At 43.4% G+C, this 22,999-nt stretch overlaps 1 protein-coding gene across 1 annotated transcript in view; it reads left to right on the forward strand.

Moving 5' to 3' along the window:
- UTP20 (UTP20, small subunit (SSU) processome component, homolog (yeast)) overlaps window positions 1-22,999 on the forward strand; it is a 62,924-nt gene that overhangs the window by 11,803 nt on the left and 28,122 nt on the right. The window contains exons 14-31 of the mRNA XM_010561989.1: window positions 258-346; window positions 2,209-2,314; window positions 3,549-3,699; window positions 4,068-4,130; window positions 4,459-4,617; window positions 6,276-6,352; window positions 7,146-7,225; window positions 7,919-8,162; window positions 9,124-9,324; window positions 11,064-11,154; window positions 12,472-12,557; window positions 13,122-13,247; window positions 13,805-13,971; window positions 14,493-14,701; window positions 17,730-17,873; window positions 20,299-20,378; window positions 21,297-21,523; window positions 22,496-22,640. Coding sequence (XP_010560291.1) covers window positions 258-346; window positions 2,209-2,314; window positions 3,549-3,699; window positions 4,068-4,130; window positions 4,459-4,617; window positions 6,276-6,352; window positions 7,146-7,225; window positions 7,919-8,162; window positions 9,124-9,324; window positions 11,064-11,154; window positions 12,472-12,557; window positions 13,122-13,247; window positions 13,805-13,971; window positions 14,493-14,701; window positions 17,730-17,873; window positions 20,299-20,378; window positions 21,297-21,523; window positions 22,496-22,640 — 2,445 coding nt within the window. The remainder of the gene's footprint in view (window positions 1-257; window positions 347-2,208; window positions 2,315-3,548; window positions 3,700-4,067; window positions 4,131-4,458; window positions 4,618-6,275; window positions 6,353-7,145; window positions 7,226-7,918; window positions 8,163-9,123; window positions 9,325-11,063; window positions 11,155-12,471; window positions 12,558-13,121; window positions 13,248-13,804; window positions 13,972-14,492; window positions 14,702-17,729; window positions 17,874-20,298; window positions 20,379-21,296; window positions 21,524-22,495; window positions 22,641-22,999) is intronic.

The following is a 22,999-nucleotide window of genomic DNA, read 5'->3' on the forward strand; positions in this document are numbered from 1 at the left end:
CCCCCTGGGGAAGGGGGGGGGGGGGGGGTTCAATAATTATGATGTTCTTGTATGGAAAGCATAGTTGGAAAGAAGGTGCAATGAATGCTACAACTTAAATTGTGAATTGGAAATAGCAAAAATGGTTTGCTGTGGGTTTCAAACTTAGGGTGAGCTATCTGTAATTTAATACAAGATAGATGTGAAAGAAAGCTTTCATATGTGTGTAGGTGTCAGTATAACATAGAGATAAAAATCTTCCCATTTATTTTGGACAGACCAATGGACAAAGAAAACATTCTGCCCCGTGTGACAAGTTTTATAGACTCTCTCTTCACAGCCGTTGACAAAGGAAGCCTCTGTAAAGGTCAGTTATGGTTATTTCCTGTTTATTTGGTTTTTGTTGATACCTTAAAAAAATATAAAGCAGTTATTCTGATGACACAGAGCATGAAGATGAATAGCATTGGCGTTGTATGCAAATTTATTGACCAGCTCAAGTAAAATTAGAAAAACAAAGCTTGAGAGGAAACGCCCTTCAGGAAACGATTCTGTGTTTGCTGTTCATAATAATAATAATAATTGGGTGACAGATGTTCTGCAAAGTGGAGGACAGAGATAATTGGGAAGGAAAAGAAGAAAGTGAGAGGGGAAAAAAAAAAAAGAGGATGGAAATCAATCTAAACCGGGTCCAGGTTGAAGCAGTCAAGTGAAGGAGAGACTATTGACTCACAAGCTCCAATTAGACTATTCCAAACCCATAGTGCAAAGCTTGGGACATCACCATCTCCAACCGAAGTCACAGCACCAATTCTAAAATGCTGCATTTTTCCTCCAGGCATGGGTGGTCGCTGGTTGTCTTCCCTCTCTGTCCAGAAAAGAAATGTTTTAACTGAGCTTGCATTGGGCAGGGCAGTAGTTAATCTGGGCGATTGCAAGTATTTGGCCTTGTGCCCAAGTATAAGCAAGTATTGAAATGCCCCGGGTTCATTGTTCATTGTTCTTTGGTTTGAAAGGGCTTGTCTAGAGTCTGGCCTTTTCCCTTTATAATCCCTTTATTAACATTCCTAAATGTATCCGCCAATTGGCTCTGCTTTTTCTTCTCTAGTCATTGTCAAGCATGGTCCTTTTTGATTTAGCCCTTTCTTCTATCCTGTTTGCAGGATTTGCGTGCTATCGTGATTATTTTAGTGGCAATGTACTTATTCTAAAAAAGGAATACCCAAACTTTCTTTTCTTTGGGTCTCATCTTTGGCAGCAGTAGTAGCAGCTCTGCACCAGCTCTGTGTGTGTGCAAGAGGCACATTGCTATTTCTACCTTTGCCCATAAGAGAAAAGAAAACAAATGCAACCTCAGTCCTAGGCTCCTGCCTCCTATTGTCCCATCCTACACTTCTTTGCTTGATTTTCCTCACCTTCCTCCCAAAACTAGGGTTCCTGGACACTTTCTTCATCCTCCAGCATTCTTTCCAGCTCCACGATCTCTACAATTCCTTCACCTCCTACTGGGACTCCAGTCTCCTCTCACTGCCTGTGCAAGGCTCACCCCAGCCCCGTGCTCCCTATTTGACCTGCCTGGCCTCCGAGGCCTGAGGCAAAGTGCAAATCCCAGAACTGGGTGTTTTTCTACAGTTGCTGTGGGGTGCAGGGAAGCAGGCTTGTGAACTGGGACAGAGCAACAGCAAGTTACCCCTGGCAGCTGTTCAGGGGTAACTGCCTGTATGCGCAGTGCTTACCCTATTGATCATATAAGTGTGTCTATAGTGAGGTGGGAGCTGCTGTCTTTGTCCAGCACAGACCTACTGCTACCAAATGGTATGCAGATTACAGCTGGGAACTTGTGCCGTTACACTATAGATGCAGAAAGCTTCATCCTGCCATTACTTGCTGTTTCTTCTCCTCTCTTTGAGGCGCTCCTTACGGAGGTTAATGGTGAGCAGCATTCGGCACACACCTGGGGAATTAAGCAACTTGGAGTAAAGGGACGTTTTCAAAGGAATAAACGGGAAATGAATGCCCACTTCCCTTTCTTTTCTGTGGCAGCTGGCAGCGTGTAAGAAAATTACATCCTTTAAAAACTTTCTTTAATTTGCCTGTTTAGGAACAGTGTTTCTTCTGCTTAGGAAGAGACGAAGCAGGGCAGAGTTCTTTTTTTTTTTAAACAACATACAAACACAAGTCAGTGAGAGCTGAGTAAATATACAGGCTGTTCTTCTCTCTTTGCTCCAGGAAGCCTGTTTGTGGCCTGCCAAGCTGTAAGTACTCTTCTTAGTTTGGCGGAGTCTTCTGAAATACTCCATTTGTTACCTGTGGAGCGTGTCAAGAGCTTGGTGACGTAAGTAAACTCTGCCTGTTCTGTGATTCTTCGTGATTCTCCTTGGTACGGCAGAGAGTTGACTTTGCCTTTATGTAGGGGCTTGTTAAATTCCAATTTGTGTGTTGCCCATTCTGTTACGCTGGCATGTTGCTTCAGTATTGTGGTTAAGGTAGCAATGTTGTAGACACTGTTTGTTTGGAGAGCCAGGTAGGTGTAGTGCCTGTTCAGTGGTGTTTTCTCTGCAAACTGAAGCTTTCATAGCCAGCTGCAGGGTAGTGTCAAATACGTTGGTTCTAGTTTTACGTAGGAGCACTACACTTAATAACTGTGTGTTACATTATAATGATAAAAGAGACAGGAACAGCACTTTCTGAGTTGTGTCAAAAGGCTGAACTTCTGCAGTCTGCTGGTGGTGTTGGGATTCCTCCATGTCCTTACATACCCATGTGTGTGCTTGCTCCACAGCGGGAGGAGGTTTTGTATGCTCCATTTTATTTATTATAATTCTGTTCTACTTATAATTAGCACATACAACTGAGTGGCTGAAGGGATTGAGGGAGACCATTAATCTCTCTCCAGCAAATCCTGCTGAACTTGTCATCTCCCATCACTCTTGGGCTGGAGCATCTCCAAGTCTTTGGTGGCTTGAGCTTCAAAACATCCTGTTCAGTTAGGAAGTCATGGTGCCCACGTGTGAGGCACGATGGAGATGAAGCAGTTTGCCCAGATCAGGCAGGAAGTCTTGGCAGGGAGCTTCAGTCTAGTGCTCTTCTGCCAGCTTTGGGCTGGGGGTGTGAAACCCGCTTGGAGCAAGGGATGTAAGGTAGCAGAAGGAGGTTTCCCTGTGGGCTGGCAGGATTCCTGGTGCCTCACCTAAGCCTGGATTATTTCTTTTCTGTTGAAGTTGATCACTGACTGGGCACCTGGGCAGTAGCAGCAGCCCTTGTCTGACATATGCAGATTTGTTTTCTGCAGCTCTGTGTGTGTCGGCCTAGCCTGCTAGCCCCAGCTTGACAAGCCCGATTAGTACAAATGAGGAATCTCATGCCTCTTGGGCTGTCACAGGTAATTGGGCTTTGAGGCTGGAAGCCAGCATGCTGGTGAAGTCTGACTTCACCGGTCTGCTGGTGCCAGCAGAGTCTGAAGTCGTGTGGAATTTTACCTTAATATTGTTACCATTGCTGCTGCCTTATTTTCGAATATCTGTATTGTTGCAGTGCTGTTAGTATGCTAATAAACCACTCTGTTATAGCACTTTCCCTTCAGACCCCTCTGCGTTGCTCTTGGCTGATCTCTATTACACGAGGTTGGCATTGTGTGGCTGCCAGGAACCCCTTTCCCAAGAGAACCTAATGGACTTGTTTGAGAAGTTGCATCCTAATATTTCCACTGGTATTTCCAAGGTAATCTGCTTTTTTGAGCATGCGCAAGATAATTTGTATTTTAACAATGTAATTTACGTAAACTGAGTTAAATGGCAAAGGCTGACGGGAGAAACATGAGACTGTGTAAAGCTATTCCTTCCGTAGTATCTGTTTAGGACTGTGTCCATTTCTAAGAGGCTGCCATGCTTCCCTAGAGGTGAATCAGATCAGGAGCCTAATATATTAATTTTGAATTGCCTGCTAGACTACAGGAGCTCATCTGTTTCTGAACTCTAGGAGGAACCTAGCAAAATCAGCCTCCTGTGCAAAACATAAACCTCTATTTAGGCGTGTTTGTAGCCCGCGTTCTCCTGCATGCTTCTGACATATGTTTCCCCTTTGGATAGGTCCGGCTATTGACTGTTCGAATTCTAAACCATTTTGAGAATCCACCTTCTACACAGATTGAGGTAGGGCTAAAACTTTTCATTTAACATTTCAAAGCCATCTGTGTTTGATGTTGTGTGTGAACAGTTTTCCACTTTGCAGAAACAAAGCATGTGTCTGGTAGAGGTTGTCCTCTGCTTTTGTGTATTCTCATTCCCGTTTTATTTCTTTGTGCCCCTGCCTCCTGATGTTTTCAGATGTGTGAGTTTTGGCGCCTAAGTGGTGGAAAACAGAGCAAGTCCCTTGACTTTGTTCTTCCGTCCAAAATGGCTGGGACTCTGTAGTTTTGTTGAAATACCTTTCAAAGAGGAAAGGATACTCTAACAAAATGAATGTCACTTGTTTGTTCAGGGTGATGGCACAGGGGAACTGCAGCCAGTATTTGCCATATTGCTCCAAGCAGAACTTGTGCCAGCAACAGTGAATGATTACAGAGAGAAACTTCTGCATTTGAGGAAACTAAGATGTGATATAGTGCAGTCTGCAATACCAAGTGGATCTTTGCAGGAGGTAAGCAGTTGTCAAAAAGCAGTTGTGGCATTCCTTTATTCCAAGAGAATGTTCTTATTCCATCACACGGATTGGAGAGTTTTTAATAAGAGTTCATCAAAAAATCAATTAGCTCCCGGATTAGGTTTTAGAAAACTTACTTGCTAGTAAGGATCACAGCTCCCATTGTCCTTGGGACTATTGTGTTCTCTTGGATATTTAGTAGAAGAACAGTGATATCTAGATAAATGGCCCACAGCCAGATTAATCAGGTTTTGATATCATGGAAAGGAAGGCAAATGATTCCAGGGAGAAGCGAGTCGTGAGCAAATTGAAAACCATGACATTGCCATACCCTCAGCATGGTTGAACATTGGTAGGATTGCCATTGGCCTTTGGAGAGCCTAGCTTTGGGATCTTGCTGCAGGGTGAAAATCTTGCATGCCTGTGACTGTTGAATCTCCTCTGCTGCTGAGCTAAAGGGGACCTTACTTTCTAGATGTTGGAAGGGTCACAATTTTACTAGTTAAATGATTGTTGTGGTTTAACCCCAGCCGGCAACTAAGCAGCACACAGCCACTTGCTTGCTCCTCCCCGGTCGGATGGGGGTGAGAATTGGAAGGGTAAAAGTGAGAAAACTCGTGGGCTGAGATAAAGACAGTTTCACAGGTAAAGCAAAAGCCGTGCACACAAAGCAAAATAAGGAATTCATTCCCCACTTCCCATGGGCAGGCAGGTGTTCAGCCACCTCCAGGAAAGCAGGGCTCCATCGCGTGTAACCATTACTTGGGAAGGTAAACACCATCACTCCGAATGTCCTCCCCTTCCTTCTTTTTTTCCCCAGCTTTATATGCTGAGCATGAAGTCCTGTGGTCTGGAATATCCCTTGGGTCAGTTGGGGTCAGCTGTCCTGGCTGTGTCCCCTCCAGACTCCTTGTGCCCCCCCCCGTTCCCCCCCCAGCCTGCTTGCTGGAGGGTTGGGGTGAGAAGCAGAAAAGGCCTTGGCTCGAATGTGTGAGCACTGCTCAGCAGTAACGAAAACATCCCTGAAGTACCAACACTGTTTCCAGCACAAATCCAAAACATAGCCCCATACTAGCTGCTATGAAGAAAATTAAATCTACCCCAGCCAAAACCAGCAAAATTATCATGGATTTGGTGGGAGGGGTTTTTAAATTATTTTTCTGGCTGTTGCTGTACCTGTATAATTTTTTTACCTTGACTTGTAAGCTCCTGTGAGGAAGGGTTGTAGGTCAGTCCTACTGCATGTAGGTCAGCAAGGAGCCAGTCCAGAGGACATGCTTCTAGGCCTACTGCAATGAAGGCTCTTCAGGGCAAACTTTCCTCTTTCTGAGGTCCTTAATGCTGCTATGGGATCCCCGAAGTTTGAGGGGGAGGCAGGCGATCCAGATCATCTGCTGTGCTGAACTGTTTTTTGCACATTCATGGTATGTAGGTGTGGTGACTAGATCTCAGTGCGGCTTACAGTAAATAGGGTATAGATTTCCTCATGCAGCTATGAGACAAAGATGTGTGGCTTGCTTCATTACTTGTAGTACTTCTGAGGACTTCTTTGATCAGAGTTTCCTCTGCGAGAGGAAGAAAGGTTAGAGGAGGTTGGTTGGTGTTTAACTATTGTTTTTTACATCTCAACAAGATGGTATTGTATGCCATTCTAGGTGCCTCTTCGGTATTTACTGGGAATGCTTTACATTAACTTCAGCCCTCTCTGGGATCCTGTAATTGAACTCGTAACGTGAGTATATGCAGTTGGATGCTGCAATCTGTGGTTGTCTCACAGAACATTCCTTCTATTGTTCTGTACACAAAAGCTGAGGTAAAAATACCCGATTTGGAGAGATCTGTGCATGAGAACCTTCATGTGAAATCTTCTGAAACTAATTTGATCTCTCAAATAAATCACAACCTGTGCAGACTCTTGCTTTTTAACTTGGTTTCTGATTTTTCTTACTATTAAAGAGAACTTGTAACAAATGTGGTCAAATAGCATCAGAGTTTTGACTCAAAGGTAGCAGGATTTGATTAGTATTTCACAAATGCTTAAAGGAGCGAGAAGTCCCTCTCAGTTTCCCCATCTCAGGTGTCTGCTTTCAGCATGACTTTATCTTCTTGTTTTTTCCCCTCCGTTGTATGATTAAAAAGGATGGGATTTCCCCCTTCAGACTAGTGAATTGATAAAAAAAATATTAAACCAGCTCTTCAAAAGATGTGTCCATGCTAATTCTTCCTTTGGTTCTATATGATGTTACTGTATAGAAGTCAGTAGAAGGCTTGAGAACATTTTTACTCCATTTGAGTTCATTTGAAGTCATGAGGTGCAACCAGATTATTTTAATAACAATTGACATTTGGGATCCAGGAGTAAAGGCAAGGAAGTGCTACAGCTGTATTGTGCAGATGTCCTGTCTTCGGACACCCACATTGAAGCAGTGATCGAAGCCTCTGATTGTGTTAGTTGTTAACTTGCCTACTGATGCATGGCTTTTTTTATTTTCTTTTTACTTTTGTGCTGTCTTATGCTTTTTTAGTTCTTATGCAAAGGAAATGGAGAATAAACAGTTCTGGAAGGTCTTATATGAACATTTGGAGAGGGCTGCTACCTATGCTGGTAAGTCATGGATCCTAAATCTTATTATGACAGTAACCCAGCTAATTGTGAATGACATGACTGCGTTTTTATGTGCCCCAAATTTACATGTGATGGGGGAATTCAGAACCAGGGCTCTTGACTACCAGTGTCATGTCCAGGACAGGAATGGAGAGGCCTGGGAGAAGTCAGTGTCTCCTCCTGTCCTAAACACCAAGAAGTATGTAGAAAAGGCACCTGCATTACAGGAGGGAGTTGCAGGTTGCAGGAAGCCATGCAGCAGTTTCATCCCTGCTTAAGGCTGGCTCTGCCCAGACTGATCAGGAGCAATGACAAAACCTGTATAATGGGGCTGACCATCTTTCTGCTGCATAGATTCAGTGGAATTCCTGCAAACAGTGTCTGTCTTGGGTGTGCTCTTGAGGTTTAGCTATGGGTGTATGGAATCTATGATTTCATGATAGAGCCATAAGCATGCAGCCATTTGTGGGCTTCTGTGTTATTCAAGAGAACTGAGCTTAACTGAGACGCATCAGGGCTGTAAGGCATCCTAGAATACTTTCTAAGCAATGCAGGTCTTCCAGGTCAGTGTTAAATACAGTTGTCTGAGCAGGTACCTGTCCCCAAAAGTATTACTTATGTAACGGGGGACCGATCCCTTGCTAGTGGTGATAATGAAGTAACCTGAAGAGATTTTCTTCATCTGTTCTGTAGAAATGGAGCTGCAAAATGAATTAGATGAACAGGAAGAAAGCATTGCTGAAACAGAAAGCAAGAAGATGCCAGAAGGAGGGGTGGGGACTGTCTTCCTGGAGCAGCTGAGGACTGGAACAGATTGCAGTGAGCGGCTGGACCACACAAACTTCCGTTTTCTACTGTGGAAAGCACTGGATAAGTTTCCAGACAGAGTGGAGCCTAGGTCGAGGGAACTTTCCCCACTTCTTTTGAGATTTATTAGGTAAGTAAGATTTATTTTTCATTTGAGAGGACACATTGCTCTCAGTGCGTTGCTGAGCTTTAAGACTATGGTTATCCCATTATAGACTTTATTTCCTGAATGCATGGCTGATGAGATGTCTCTTTCCAGTTAAGATAACCTTTTGATTGAAATGTGGATGCTGTTAGAGACATCACACAAGAAGCAGGCTGAAGTTAAACTGGCAGTACGTTTCTGCTGCTTAGTCTCTCATTTATTGACTTGCCACTGTCGCAGACTCATTACACCATTAGAGAGTGGTTTCAGTAGAAATAAAGTAACTTTTTTTAAAAATGAAAATACATTTTCATATGGAATCACAGAAGACCAAAATATTTTCCCTCAAGATGGGGAAAATACTGGTTTTGTTAGAGGCTGATTGAATTTCCTGCCCCTGGAGGGAGAGCAGTGGTGTGCTTGCATGTGTGCACATATCAGATAGTATGATGCACGTGGGGTCGATGTGATCTTGCGGCAGGGGAAGGTTTCTGATACTCCTTTTCTATGATTAGAAAAGCTATGTTTTGCTTGCCTTCCTGGAAAAATTGAACCATATCGTAGTAGGTTAGTTTCCTCACTTACTCACACTGCCATACTCACTGTTCACCTGCCCACTCAAGCAAACACAACCCCCATGCCCTCCACAGAACCTCTTTACAGACCTCTAGTAATTCAGCGATTCGTGTCTCTTTTCCTTTCCACCAGGTAACTCCAGTCTCCTTTAATATATTTGGTCACTGCCTTATATCTCTAACTTGTAGGCCAAGAAGCGTATACTTACTGAAATACTCTTCTTTGGGAATTTTTAGCCATATAGTCTCGCAAGACACAGTGCCATTACCGATGAGAATGGTGGATTGTGGAGTTTTTAGTTGTTCTCGCCCTGAAACCCTGAAAAATGCTAAGCTGCTTAATTCCTTCCTTCTTTCTTTTTTAAACACAGAAACGAGTACTACCCAGCAGATTCATTAGTGGCTCCATCTCAGGATCTTAGAAAGAAAACTAGGGGTACAGTAGCAGCAAAAGAAATACCTGCTGAAGAGGTGAATGATGCTGCTATGGAGGAGGAGGAAGAAGAAAAGGAAGAAGGGGAACAGATTACTGTAGGACTACTGAAAAAGAAAACAAGAAGAGCTGCTGCTAAGTGAGTATTTTTAGTTTTGCCTTGCTAGTGCTCTCATGGAAAGGCAGATTCAGTAGCTCATGTTGAGATAAAAGCTATGTTTTTATATATATTCATTTTTCTTCTTTTGCTTGCACTTCATAACTTTTCAGTGGCTTATAAGCACTTGAGAGTCAGAAACTGCCTGCACAGTACTAAACATCCAAAGACCCTGCCCAGGCTTTATCATTATCTCATTACCTGCTGACAGTCTGTGGTTTGTGTTACTTTAAGCAAAAATTATGTGGTATTCTGAAGCCATTCTGAAGTTTTCAGAGGTCACTGTACCTGCATTCCCCTGGCTTCTCTGTGTGGATCTGTTGGTCTTTTAAAACCACGAGCATTGCCAAACACTTCAAAAAATGAGACTATTCAATTAGGTATTTTAATATTGGGATTCTGCCATTGCCTACCTGTTAGAAATCTTGGTCCCAGTCGTCGCCTTAGGGACAAAGATTTTTATTTGGTGGTGGTTTAGACTGAACCTACATGCCATTGTAATGTCATTGTTTGCAGCGCGGAATACATGGAGAAAGTGACTCTTCGTATGAACTCTCCACAATTTGTCTAACCAGAGTCTTTTTACCCTGGTGACCTCTGTCAAATGTCCATTACAAATACATCATAAAGATTTGTAGTTTGCCACTTTTTCTGCAAAGGATGGCCCTTGTAATGACAGAGAACTTCAAAATGTCACCTTGCATGTTGGAACACGACAAGTATTTGATATGTAACCTGAATTGTCATTTAATCCCAGGTGTCTTACAGGTGTTTCATTTTGTTCCCACATTCTGGCTTGTATCTGTAAATTAGCAGGAATTAAAATACAGTGACAGTCCAAGTTTTTTGGATTTGTTTTGTTTTTTTTTCCTTTTCAACCTCCATCTCAAAATGTCCATGTGCTGAAGTGGAACATTAGTTTCTGGTAGCAGTACCAAAGGCGTAAAAGATTTACCGGAGGTGTGTTAATGAGTTCTGGACTGACCTCCCTTTGCCTTCACCCTGGACAGTTCACGCAGTCAGGCCTGTGCCGCGGTAGGAGAGCCCTGGTGGGGCTGCACTCCGCGGCCCACGAGGTCTGGCTGAGGCAGCGGGAGGACCCACGCCTGCCCCAAACTCGGCGTGGGGTTGCTGGAAGGTGTTGTACTCGTCCTTTGGCCGAGCCCATGGGGGAGAGTGGCCCAGCTGAGTGTCTGGAGAGTTCAGTGTAAACTACCAGGGGGAGCAGCTGGAGGAGGACAGCCTCTGCCAGCCCCACAGCGCATATGGTAGAGGAGATCTCACACCTTCCTTATCCCGGTCATCTCTCTCCTCTCCCACAAAGTGGACGTAGGGCAGATGTGGGATGACACAGCCACTTCTAGAGGAACCGAGTCCCATCTGTGCTTGCAGCCCAGCATAAGTCCAGCACAGTCTGCATCCTGGCTGTTTGTATTCCTTTCTTGTCAAAAGCTGAGCCCATCTAGAGCTACTGAGGAAATGGCCTTCTCTGTGCAGTGAAGTGACAGCTGGAAAGAGCTGCTTAGGAGAGGGAACAAGATAATTCTCACTGTGTCTCTGAAATGGAGGCCTGTAGACTAGGGATCCTCTTGTGTGGTGGTTTTTTTCTTTCTTGTTAATCAGTTTTAATAAAAGGTCTCCATTTGTTTATGATAATGCAGGTTTCTCTCTTCTGGTCATTTAAAAAAGTTTTGTTGTTTTTTTTTTGTTTGGTTTTACAGGCAACTAATAGCCCACTTACAAGTTTTCTCTAAATTCTCGAATCCTCGTGCGCTGTATCTGGAGCAGAAGTTGAACGCATTATATACCCAGGTGATGCTATTTGCTGGCTTTTAGAATTACTGCTGATAAGTGAACTCATTGTTATTTGAATGCAGTGTCTGAGACAGCAGAAGCCTGTCACTTTCCGAACCCAGGCATGATAGCTGAAAAAGGAGCTGTCGTTGAGAGGGCTTCCTAGCAGGCTTCACTTGATATGAGCCCCTTTAGCAAAGACCTGCGTGAGATACCTGGCTTAGTTTGTCAGGAGCGGCTCATGCAAACAGATCTGGCACAGACAAGTAGTAGTCTTTGGCAAGGTGGAGGAGTGGCTGTAGAGGGAGTCTGTTCCACTTGCACGGCAGGATCTGGAAGAGGATTTTGAATCCAACGCTTGGCGAAGACCCAAGGAGATTTGTCCTTCTCCTACAGTGTTGTATCTATGAAGAGTAGGGTCAGTGTGAACAACAGATCATTTTGCATCAAATAAAGAAAACAGAATTTGTTCCTGAAGAATACTCAGTTTGATTAAGATTCCTTTTTGAGGGATTTCCCTGAAGGGATTGTGAAAAATAGGCCTCTGAAGAGGGATTGTAAGTCTTTATCCTACACTCCTTAAAAGGGTGTTTTATTAATTTTACTAGGTTTTCTTGGTTCGTGACTTGTGGCTTTGTTGAGATCATTAGGGTTTGCTCTAATTGTTCCCAATTTGTGTTCCCTGAGGCTGCGGTCAGTGGGCTGTAGAACTGTACTAAGCGGCATGAACTTGTTAGTTCCCTGGGTTTCATCTGGTACCCGGTGTGGGAGTTGGAAGGTCCATTCATTAGTCCCCAGATTTGAGAATCTCTAAAGAACATCCACTCTGTTTCAGTGAACCTCAGAGTTTTGCTTAGGAAAAGAGTTGGTCCATGTGTTTGCTTGTATTCTTACAAAAATATTGAACAGATGTGTAAAGGTCGAAACAGTGTGTGAAAACCAGCCTGACATAAGAAGAGAGATTACTTCATCACTTACTGGTTTGGGTAGCCTGCTTTTTAATCCGGTCTTCCCAAATACCTAACTGGTAACTGGTTTTGGAGGCTGAAAACGCAAGCTGACGGTGGTCCAAAAGACAATTACGAAAAACCAAATATTATAACTATCCTATGTAGATGGGGGGGGAAGTGTATATGAGCTACCAGCAGCCGTGTCCACTTTTTATGAGTGACTGTTGTGTATTCACATCTTGGCTTTATACTGGCAACACATACATTCTGTTTCATTTTGATAAGTTAGTCCATGAGCTTGGAGCCTTTGGGTTGTTTCACTATTTTCAATAAGCACTTCTGTCTTCTAGACAGGGACTCAACTTCTTTCTTTCGTCATTTGCAGTTACTGTCCCATCAAGATCAAAGTGTACAGAGAATAGCTCTTGACTGTATAATGACATACAAGCATCCTCATCTACTGCCATACAGGTAAAAGCTTTTATATTATTTTAGCACCTGTGAATGAGCCTGCTGTCATATCAGAAGCCTGCTGGGGGTCAGTTGCCTCAAAGAGAGATCCTTCCCTGTATTTGTTGAAGACGTATGTATAAATTTTAATTTTAGCCAGCCGTATATTTCCTATCTAAAATGAAATAATAAGGTCTTGAGGTTGGTCAGTGTCTCTTTTTGGGTTTCAGGAAAATGGCATCACTTTCATTCTGTCCCAGAATAGTGCGTGCTTAGTAGTTGCATCATTTTCAAAGGGGTCTTTTATAGCGGTGAATCATAACCACCCAAAGCAACAGCATAAAAACTGTAGTTTGTGTTTGAATAATCGCTTCAGAATGTGTCCAGGAGGTACTTTGCTACATAATTAGCTTGAACTTGCTGGGTTTTAAAATATTTTCTGATAAAAGGGTGGGAACATAGTACTTTAATATTTTATATACAGCATAGATTAGATAGGTAGGTAATTTAGATATAGATGCATGTGTGTGTGTCTGTTTATTTTTATAACCCTACCTGCCCTCAAATAATGTTTATTATTGTCAGGGAGAATTTGCAAAGGCTACTGGAGGACAAGAGTTTTAAAGAAGAAATAGTCCACTTCAGTATTTCTGAGGAGACCGCAGTGGTAAAAATGGAGCATCGACCAGATCTCATCCCTGTTCTTATGAGGTGTGTCATGAAGTGTGGGTTTAAAAGTTTCATGTCAAAGTAGCATGAGCAGAGATGTAATGCTGCTGCTTCTCATTTTAAACAGTTGAGATAAACCTATGGTTAATGGTATGGTTCGATGACTTTAGTTTGTGATGTTCTGTATGGTTTCCTTATTAACACATTTATGTAATGTGTTATGCAAATAGTGTTTTCTTTAAAAACAGCATTTTGGTAAATACTGTTTCTGCTAAGCCTTACAGAGAACTGTGAGAACATTTCAGTTCACCGAGTATTGCCACTTACTTTTATTAAGATATAGTGATGCAAGTTGTGCAGACAACTAGTTTTATACCTGAAGTCTCCAGCAAAGCTTCCATTGTCGTAGCAGAAGCTGATCTTTCACTGGGATGGTTTTGGGCAATGTGTAGTAATTCAGTGGAGACCCTGAAGAGGGGACTTCCACTCAGCTTGTTCTCGCTAGAGAATATTTTATATGGAGTTTCTCCTGCAGAATAAGAGGTTAGGAAGCAGGTGGCTTGCTGAAAGCTAATGCAACCTCTTTTTGGCTCTTGAAGAATTCTCTATGGCAGAATGAGAAACAAAACGGGGAGCAAAACGCAGGGCAAGTCTTTGGCGGGCACTCGCATGTCAATCGTTCTGCGATTTCTTGCCGGCTCACTGCCCGAAGAGATACGGATGTTCTTGGATCTACTCTTTGAAGCTGTGAAGCAATTCAGTAATGGTAGGTACAGGCAGTAGAACCTGGGGGTATGCTACTTCCTGACCTGTAGAGATGTGGGAGGTTAAATATGTTTAGTACTGTTATGTGCTTCAGTTTGTCTCTAACAGTGCCTTGGAAGGATGAAAGTAAACTTCTGATAAGAACTGAGATTCCCTTGAGTTTTTTCTTACAAAGCACGATTGCTCTGTTTTACAGGTTCAAGGTCAGAAGAACTTAATGACTGCCACAGCTGTGCAAGTAAGCTGTAGCAGGCCAGGAATGAGCAATTGCTAGCATTGTAAGCTAGCCTGCATATGATGGCAATAAACAAAGGTTGTAAAGTGCTCTGGTACTGTAGCAGTGGGAGATGTCTGAGTGTCAGAGAGAGATGGATACCTACAGCTGTCCTTATGTAAAAAGCTGAATGTGAGGATCTGTAATTTAGGGCCAGATGATACTATTTTTCATTGAAAATTATTTTTGGTAGTGAATATCTTCATGGGGCTTCTCTAGATAAGTTGCTGTCCCTTTGCCTATTGCAGGGCCTTGCCAGACTGCAGTGCTTCGAAGTATGTCAGAGCTGGATTTAGCTAAAGTCCTGCCTCTTGGGCGTCAGCATAGCCTCTTCAATGGTCTCGAAGTTGTGTTGAAAAACATGGGACATTTGATCCATCAGTACCTGCCTGAAATTCTACAGATTCTGCTCTGCATGACGGCTGTGGTATCCTGCATCCTCCAGCAAAGAGAGAAGGTACAATATATGCAAATGATATACAAACAAACATGTAAATTAAATTCCTTTCCCTCCTCCTCCCCTTAGCTTGCACATGTACACACACCTTCACTGGTTCAGCTAAAGATAAGTTTAATGCCAGCATGGAGTGAAGTTTAGCAATTAGATGTCTGTCAAAACAGAGGCCAATGATACTTGTCTGAAAGCGCTACAGGGCTCAGGTAGTGCAGGCAGATTAAATGTATTTAGAAAGCTGCTTTGGACTGCATTTTTGTTTGAGTTACTGAAGAGAGAGTTGGAGGTGACCTCTGTGCATTGCTACCTGCCTGCTCTGTGGAGAGATGGGTGTGAGGGGGAGCTAAGTGATTTGTTGTAAGGATGTAACAAGATTCTATGGCTGGAAGTTGAAATTGGCCTTAAAGATGTAGTTGCTTGGCTGCAAGGATAAAACATCTGAGCAGGGGAAGGAGAGGATTTAAAGTTCCTTGCCTGAGGACTTTAGAGCAAAACATCTTTGAGGTGTTTTGTTGCAGTGCTAGACCCCAGGGGAGCTCAGCATTGTGGATGATCACAGTGATTATCTACAGTGATTGTGTCCTGTCATGGGACACAGGGACAACATGGCTACCAGCCATGCTTTCAGCACACTAGAAGCATGTTCAGCTCTGTATCAGGAGTAATCATGCTAATCCAGTGTCACGATTTGGGTTTCAGCCAGGTATCTGCAGAGCACTGTGAATGTGTTTTCCCTTGCTGTGCAATGGCTGTACGTGCAGAAAGGGTCAGATGAGGAAAACATTCTGTTAAAGATTGGCTTCACCTAAAGATGGGGTATGTTGGCTTACTGCTGCCCTGTGCCCAGGACAGCAGCACAGAGATCCCTGAGCTCTAGCTCAGCCAGCTCAAAGGGGGTCTGTTGCCAGCTGTTAGGAAACTATGACATTGAGCCAGGCTTTTCTATCTTTCTGAAACCAGTGCCTTTGCCAGGCTTCAGTCCAAATAGGAAAAGGAAAACTCGTCTGGTCCGGTGCAGAGCCTGACTGTATATTAGGTGCGAAACAAGCAAACTGCACAGTCATCATCATCGCTGAGGTGTTGAAAGGAATTATGTGATGATAGACTGAGCAAGTGGTGTGTTGAAAGTAATTCTGTGATGGTAGACTGAGCAAGTGGTGTTAGGTAATGAATGTTTTGTCACCATGCACGTGTGTTCTTGCCAAGACCCATCTGTGAGCATTCGAGGTTAGAACTTGCCTTGGAAACAGTCCATCAAACACGGCATCCAAGGTCCCATAGTTGCCTGCAGGCTGCACAGAACCTTGCAACTGTCTTCATTTATGAAGGGGATAAGCAAACTTTAGGACAGCAGCATCCCATAGTCTGACTTAAGCAATGGATTGCATGTGCCTACATGTTTTAAACTGGGAAGGAGTTTTAAAAGCTGCTTCATTCATCGCTGGGATAGTCACATTTTGCCACGGTTACTACGGTAATCCTGTCATCATTATGTAATGTGCGGAGTGACAGTCTGTCATTTGTCTGAACTTAATTTAGCACTTCATTAGCCCACGAGATGTTAAAAGCTCAAGGAAGAGTGTGAGAAATCTGTTTATCTTGGCTAATGATTAGAAGACATTCTTGGAATTTGAGAGTAATTTATTGCAGGCTGATACTGCCTGGAGAGTTAAACATCAACTTTGACCATTTTAAGCCAAATTACTCATTTACCATTTCCTACTGATTGTGTTCAGCATTGAGTTTCTTTGTCCTCTCAAAGACTCGATCTCTGAGCACTGCTCTTATGGCGATTGAACAGCGGGAGACCCAAAATTATTTTGGTTGGGTGTCACCATTAGCAATAGTAGCCTGGTTTGTGCTTTCTTTGGCCCCTCAAGCAGCTCATTTGCTGCCTGGAAGCTGATTGCACAGCTTTAGTACATGTTCAGCCCAACCTAGGAGGTCCTGGGCAAGAGTTTGGTACATTTTCCACCATCTTCTCTTTGTCTTTTTACCTGTGATTTTGGGTGTAAAGGGGGTATAGAAGTGTATTGCATGGTAGAGGGTAGTGTCTTCAGAAGTCCATAGGTATATCAAATAAAAAAAAAGTCATGTCTTTCAGTGAGGCTTTGACACCAAAGCTGCTTTGCAAAATAAGAGATGTAAGTGTTTATTCTGTTTGGGGGATCGTGGTATGTACTGGAGACTCTGAGGAATGCAAGACATAGGTCCAGTCTCGGACAACAGCCTTTATTTGCTCTGATGTGGCTCTGTTGTTTCTGAGACTGCAGTTCAGTACCTCTGCACTGGGGAGCTACCTCATGTTTGTGCTGTGAGCTGCATTGCACAGTATGGAAGCATTTTAGGTTACTCAAGTCAGGACTCTTCTCGGGGAGAAGAGTCAGAATGCAGCAGTGCATGAATAACTTCATGATTAGCTGTGTGGCTGATTTTCTTACTGAAATATTTTCCCCAAGAAAGGCTATGGAACATAACTGCTAAACGGGTACAGGAAGCATCCTCCTGTAACCAAATTCTATATTCCTCCCCTGCGCCGCTGGAGGAAGTGATTCATATTCTTGCCTTCTCTATTTCTCCCCCTTCTCCTTGTCTGTTGATTTATTTTCTTCCCAGTAGATTTCAGTGTGCAAAGTACAACTTTGTTTTTGAGAGCTGATTTGGGTCCTTTCCTGTGTAAAAGAGAATTATTTAAGTCTCAGGACTGGAAATGTAACTGTGGTGTAGCTTTCTGCATTTTGTCCAAAAAGGGCAGGTGCTACTGCAAACCTGTCAGCATGGATTTTCATGAGCTGAAGGAGTCCTGTGTAACTGACTCAGTGCAGGAATAGGCACCTCTTAGAAAAATTGAGGTCAGCTGTGAGAGGTAGATTGCTACTGTGAACAAGTTACAGGAGAAAACAGAAGAACACTGTGATAGTTCCAGCAAAGGTTGTATCTGTGGTCAATGAATTGCTGTATTTAATTTCAGAGAAAATAGTTAGTAGTTGTTCTGCAAAGGTGTTACTGGGGTTTTGTTTTGTTTTTACAGGTCCAGCCTAGGTTGATTAATCCACTGAAGAATTTGAGACGTCTTGGACTCAAGCTTGTGGCAGAGTTTTTTTCTGATTATGAGACCTACAGCTTTAGTGTGGAAGAGATTGATGCAGTTTTCCATGCAGTTGTATGGCCTCAGGTAAGTATTTCTTGTTCTTCCAAACACCTTGTGTATAACATACACCATTCGGAGAACTCCAGCTACACTGGAGTCCATCATGTCAGCTATGTCCATCACAAGATTGGATGCGGCCTCAGACAGATTCTGGCATTCTGATGTGTCTGTGTAAGGCCATTTTCTTGGCTCATGTCTGATTTGTCCTGGAAGAATCAAATCATAGGCTGAAGTACAAATTAATTCGTCTGAATAAAATGGATGCCATTTCTTTGTTCTTTAAGCACAGAAGCAAACTTCTTCCCTGGATGCTTCAGGGAAGCGAAGTAATACTAGTCAGTTCTAGGTGCACTTTGTTTCTTTTCTGTGAGATGGTTATTGGGCCTGTGGTAGGGGACTCTTGAAACAAGTGCTGCTGCAGGACAAGAAGGACCCAGCAGGGTCTGTCAGTGGGCTGTGTGCTCTTGTACCTGCTTGCTGGGAGTCCCGTGTGAGCACAGCGACAAAGCACAGGGTTGTGGCCTTCATCAGAGAAATTCAGATCACCTCTGAGTTGGGAAGATGCGCTATTGTGAGGGGAAGAGAGAACACACAGTATTAAAAATGAGATTGTGCTGGTGGTGTTGGTGCACTGGGCTCTGAGGTTATCAGGGAATGCCTGCACCAGCTGCTGGGTTGTCCCTGCTCTAAAGGCAGTGGCCTCCACCCAAAGGGTAACCAAGCAAGATGGGCTGACTCCAACGGAGCTCTTCCACTGAGGTTTTTGAGGTATCCAAATGTCCAACTTCCTTGCGGCAAAAAAGCCTGTCAGAGAGCACCAGGAGTAACTGCTGTGGTCTAGGAAACCCCAGATCTCTAAATGTTGTGTATGTTTACTCCTACCCTGTTTCTCTGCTCTACCAGTAACAATGTGTGATGTGTAGTATGTGTATGTGGACAAACAGTACATAAAATAGTTTCAGGCAGTGCATATAGCTCTGTATTTCACTGTGCTGAGTACCAGAGAGTTTTATGTTCCTGGTTTGTCCATGGAGTCTTTTCAAGACCAGGGTGCCACATGGGCAAAGCAGTGAACATTTACTGCAGTCCCAGAGCAATTCAAGCATGTGGTTCGGACTTTAAGTCAGCAAAGCAGTTAATGCTTTCAGGGAGTATTGTGTTTGGAAACGCTGAGTAAATCTGAACAAGATGTAAAATTGTTGTTAAATAGTTAGAAGTCCTGTTGTCCTTATCAATGTCAGGAAGACAGAGCGGGTTTTGGAGCTTGGATGGTAGTGTGATCCAGAAGCTCCCTCTAAAGGCAGTCTCTACTGGTGAACTGCAGGAAGATTTGGTTTTGGCAGAAGAATCATTTGACTTGTGTGCTTTCCTTTTTTAAGGAACCAAGGTGTATAAAAATTCCTGGAGAGGGCAAATTGTTTTAAGCCTGTTGTACTTGGAACTGGAGTTTGCTGCCCTTCATACCCCAGGAATTTGCTGCAGAGGCTCAATATCTTTAGCCTGCACAGCAGCATTCCTGCAGGATTGGATTAACAGTTTACTTTTCATTGTACAGCATTCAGAAAAGCTCTGTTTTATGCACAGCAATAACATTACCAGCCTTTGGGGGCAGGAGAAGAAGCTTTCTAAGACCCTGGCTGTGATGGTCAGACCTGCTTTCTTTTCTGTTACGTGCAGGCCTTGAGCCCAGACTGAGCTAGTCCAAACCCCACATGCGCCATCCTGGCTATTGCCGCTGAATGCACTGGAGCATTCCCTGCCTGTGTGTTCACTAGCAGTGCCCTGCTGACAGTCCAGCTGTGGTCAGGGTGGAAACCCAGCTGTGTGACTTGCGTGCAGCCTGTTGGGTTGCAGAGAGGAGGGAGCCAGACCTGAGCACTGGGTCTCTTTTGCCTGTGTCCAGTCATGTGAAGGAGCAGCAGCTACTGTGTGGGGCTGAGGCTGGGCAACTCTTAGGTGGAGTGGTTTTGGACACAGAACCCTGTTAGGAGATCCCATTCCTGGGGTGCAGTGCAGTGCTTGAGCCTCTCCTTGAGCAGAGGGGGTGCTTTTATAGCAGCAAGGCCATGGAGACACAGAGCAGATGCTGGAATGGTAGGTGCCGCGGCCACGGCATAGGAAGTGTGGGAGGACTGAGGTTTGGGTGTTGCGCTTGAGATCTCGTAGGTATGTCTGGGAGAGGTTGTTAGGTCTCTGCAGCAAATGTGAGGCTCCATAGGGAGCCAGTTTCAAGGGGAGGGCAAATATGGTACCTGGAATAGTGTATAAATACAAGTAAGATAATCTAAGAGTGATTCCACAAGTACTGAGGAAGCTGGAAAAATGATGATGAAATCACTTTCTAAAAAAGGTAAACTATAGATTGTAGTGAGGTCTTTGTTAGAGGTGAGGTTTTTAAGTGGCTTTACCTACTCGTGTTGCATTGCTATCTGATTTTTATCTCCTTTAGGTCTGCAGGTTGGCTTCAGAGGGTCAGTATTCTCCAACTTTTCTGCTCAAACTCATTCACACGTGGAGTAAGAATCCCAGGTAAGTGTTCTCCTCACAAAGAGGCATAAGTACTTCTGAGTACACGAAATTGAAGGAAGAGAGAGCACACTAACAGGTTATGAATAATTGTGTCAGAACTTATATTTTCTTTTCCCATTAGGCCATTATTCTTTTGATAGTAGTCCAGATGCAGTTGGGAAGCTTTCCAATTTATGCAGTTACTCTCTTTTTAGTGGGCTGCTTTTCCCATATATTAACAACTTAAGCACATATGTAGCCCAAACCCAGCTGACAGGTGAGGAGGAGGGCTGACTTCTTAGAATATGTCCATGTGTTGACCAATGACTTCTTAGTCTTAGCAGGTGCCAAGTCAGTTTTACAATATATAATTTCATTCAAGGTTTTTGATTCCCTATTTCTTTCTATTTTATGAAAAGAATGTGGGCACGTTCAGCACAGAATCTGTGACTGAGATTCTGATACTGAAAGTTGTAGGAGAGGTTTTTTTTGATGCAGACACTGTGAAAAATTCCAACTTGGCTGTCTTGAGTGATTTTTGCCTTTTCCACAGACTCACTGCTTTTCCTTTGCTAGGAAGATTCAGTATCTGTTTTAAGACACATCATTTGTAGGCATGAAGAACTTGTATACAAACTTCTGTAAAAAGATGGTCTTGGATCATTAGGTTAGGAGCAAACTAACAGAAGACTTGGACAAACATCTGTGGAGAAAGGGTTAGGTTTAGATGATGCTATCTTGAAGCAAGAAAAGGGACCTGATGACCTCTCAACCTCCCTTCATTCTATTTTTCATGACGTTGTTCATTTTTTGGGCTTTTTCCTTGTTTGAAGTAGAAGATAGTCATTATCTTTTGGTGTGACTTTTTGCACAAAAGAATTATATATAAAGTTCTGAACTTAAATTTTCAGCCAGCCTTTTTTATAATCTTTCTCTCAGGTATTTCCCCTTGCTGGCCAAGCAACAACCAGATCACCCGGAGTGTGATATACTGTCAAATGTGTTTGCTGTGCTGTCAGCCAAGAATCTGTCTGAGGCCACATCCAGTCTTGTGATGGACATAGCTGATAGCCTTCTCAACAGCCCAGATTTTGAACCCACTGAGCAGGTTTCCAGTTTGAGCGTGACTGACTGTGTTGTCATGGTCACTGGAGACATGACAGAAGGTATGCCTGCGTAAGAGTCGTGAGAGGCCTGTTGGGTGCTTTGGATGGAGGTGTTAGATTATGATGAGCTTGTCTTTGCACTGGCTGAGAAATACCAGGGAAGGAGACCTCCCAGTGGAGATGGAAACGTCAGTGTACAAATTTGTCTTGACATGCTAAAAAACTGTAAAGTCCTGCTTGTCCAATGACTGTTGAGATCCACATTTGAGTGTCAGGGTCCTGAGCATGGAGAAATTCCTTATGAAGAAGGAAAATGTTTGTGGTGTTGACCTGTTTTGTCTGTGAAGCTTTGACTGATATGATAACTTTAAGAACTGCATCACTGACTTGACCCTGAGCCTAGCATCAAGTTTTATGTAAAGGCTTACTCCCCATATGCATGTGGTCATGTATCACTTTCGTGTTTAGTCTGTGCTCCCTGACAAGAAAGATATACCATTGATTCCTTTTATCTTTGAGTGGTAGTAGACAGGAGGGGTGGTGGTGTGCTGTGTTTGATGCTGTGGAGCCATCTTTCACCTGTAACACTCAAAGGTAGTGGAAAGAAGAGCACTTACTGCTGTGCCCTTGTTATGGCAGCTTTGATTTGCACAAGAGGTTGGTGGTAGAATAAAGAAAACAACATCTATAAATGCTCCAGCCATTTTAGGAGATGGTTACTACCTCTGAGGAACATCCTTGGTACCTTTTGATAAGCCCACGCTTACTGGGGCTGTTACTGAAATCTGTGAGGAGAGCTTTTATTCTCTGTGTGTGCTTTCCTTGGTCCCAGCTCAGACACGGTAGACTCGGTCTCAGCAAGTGTTGGTGCATGTTCCCAGCAGTCAGCTGCCCTGCACATTCATAGATCCCACTGATTTTCCATTGATGTAACCTCCTTTGTCTGCGTTTCCCTCTTTGTGTAGGGTTGGATCTCCCTTCTGTTGCTTGCAGCGCGGAGTTGGGTGTTGCTAACTGTTGTATCCCTTACAGAGACCCTCAGCCTAGGTTGCCGCTTGGTTCTGCCTCACGTTCCTGCCATACTTCAGTACTTCAGCAAAACAATGTTAAGCATGGAGAAGGTGAAAAAGAAGAAGTATAGAGCTCAAGTCAGCAAAGAGCTGAGTATACTTTCCAAGTAAGTGATTCTTTAGAGCTCAAAACACTTAAAAAGGTGGAAGGAAGGAGGAAGAAAGAGGTTTTTTGTAATAGGTCCAAATTAAAAAACGTTAAGTCTCAAACTATTTAAAATTAGAACAGTTAAAAATACCTGCAAGTTGCTGGTGACTGAGGTGAAAAGTTTACAGAAATTGATTCTAGCTTTTTCTGTTGCTGGCACTTAAAGCCAGTGCCTCTTGGGGGTCGGAAAAGGTACAGAAATGCTTGGGCTGATACCATGATTTTGGTGGGTACAGTCTATTAGCCTGGATGGGCTGACAAAGCCCTGTGATAGGGTACTAGTGCTGACTGAGTTCTTTTTTGCTCTATACTGGTGAT

The sequence above is a fragment of the Haliaeetus leucocephalus genome, unplaced genomic scaffold (genome assembly GCF_000737465.1).
Source record: "Haliaeetus leucocephalus isolate CR32 unplaced genomic scaffold, Haliaeetus_leucocephalus-4.0 Scaffold151, whole genome shotgun sequence".
NCBI classification, from domain to species: Eukaryota; Metazoa; Chordata; class Aves; order Accipitriformes; family Accipitridae; genus Haliaeetus; species Haliaeetus leucocephalus.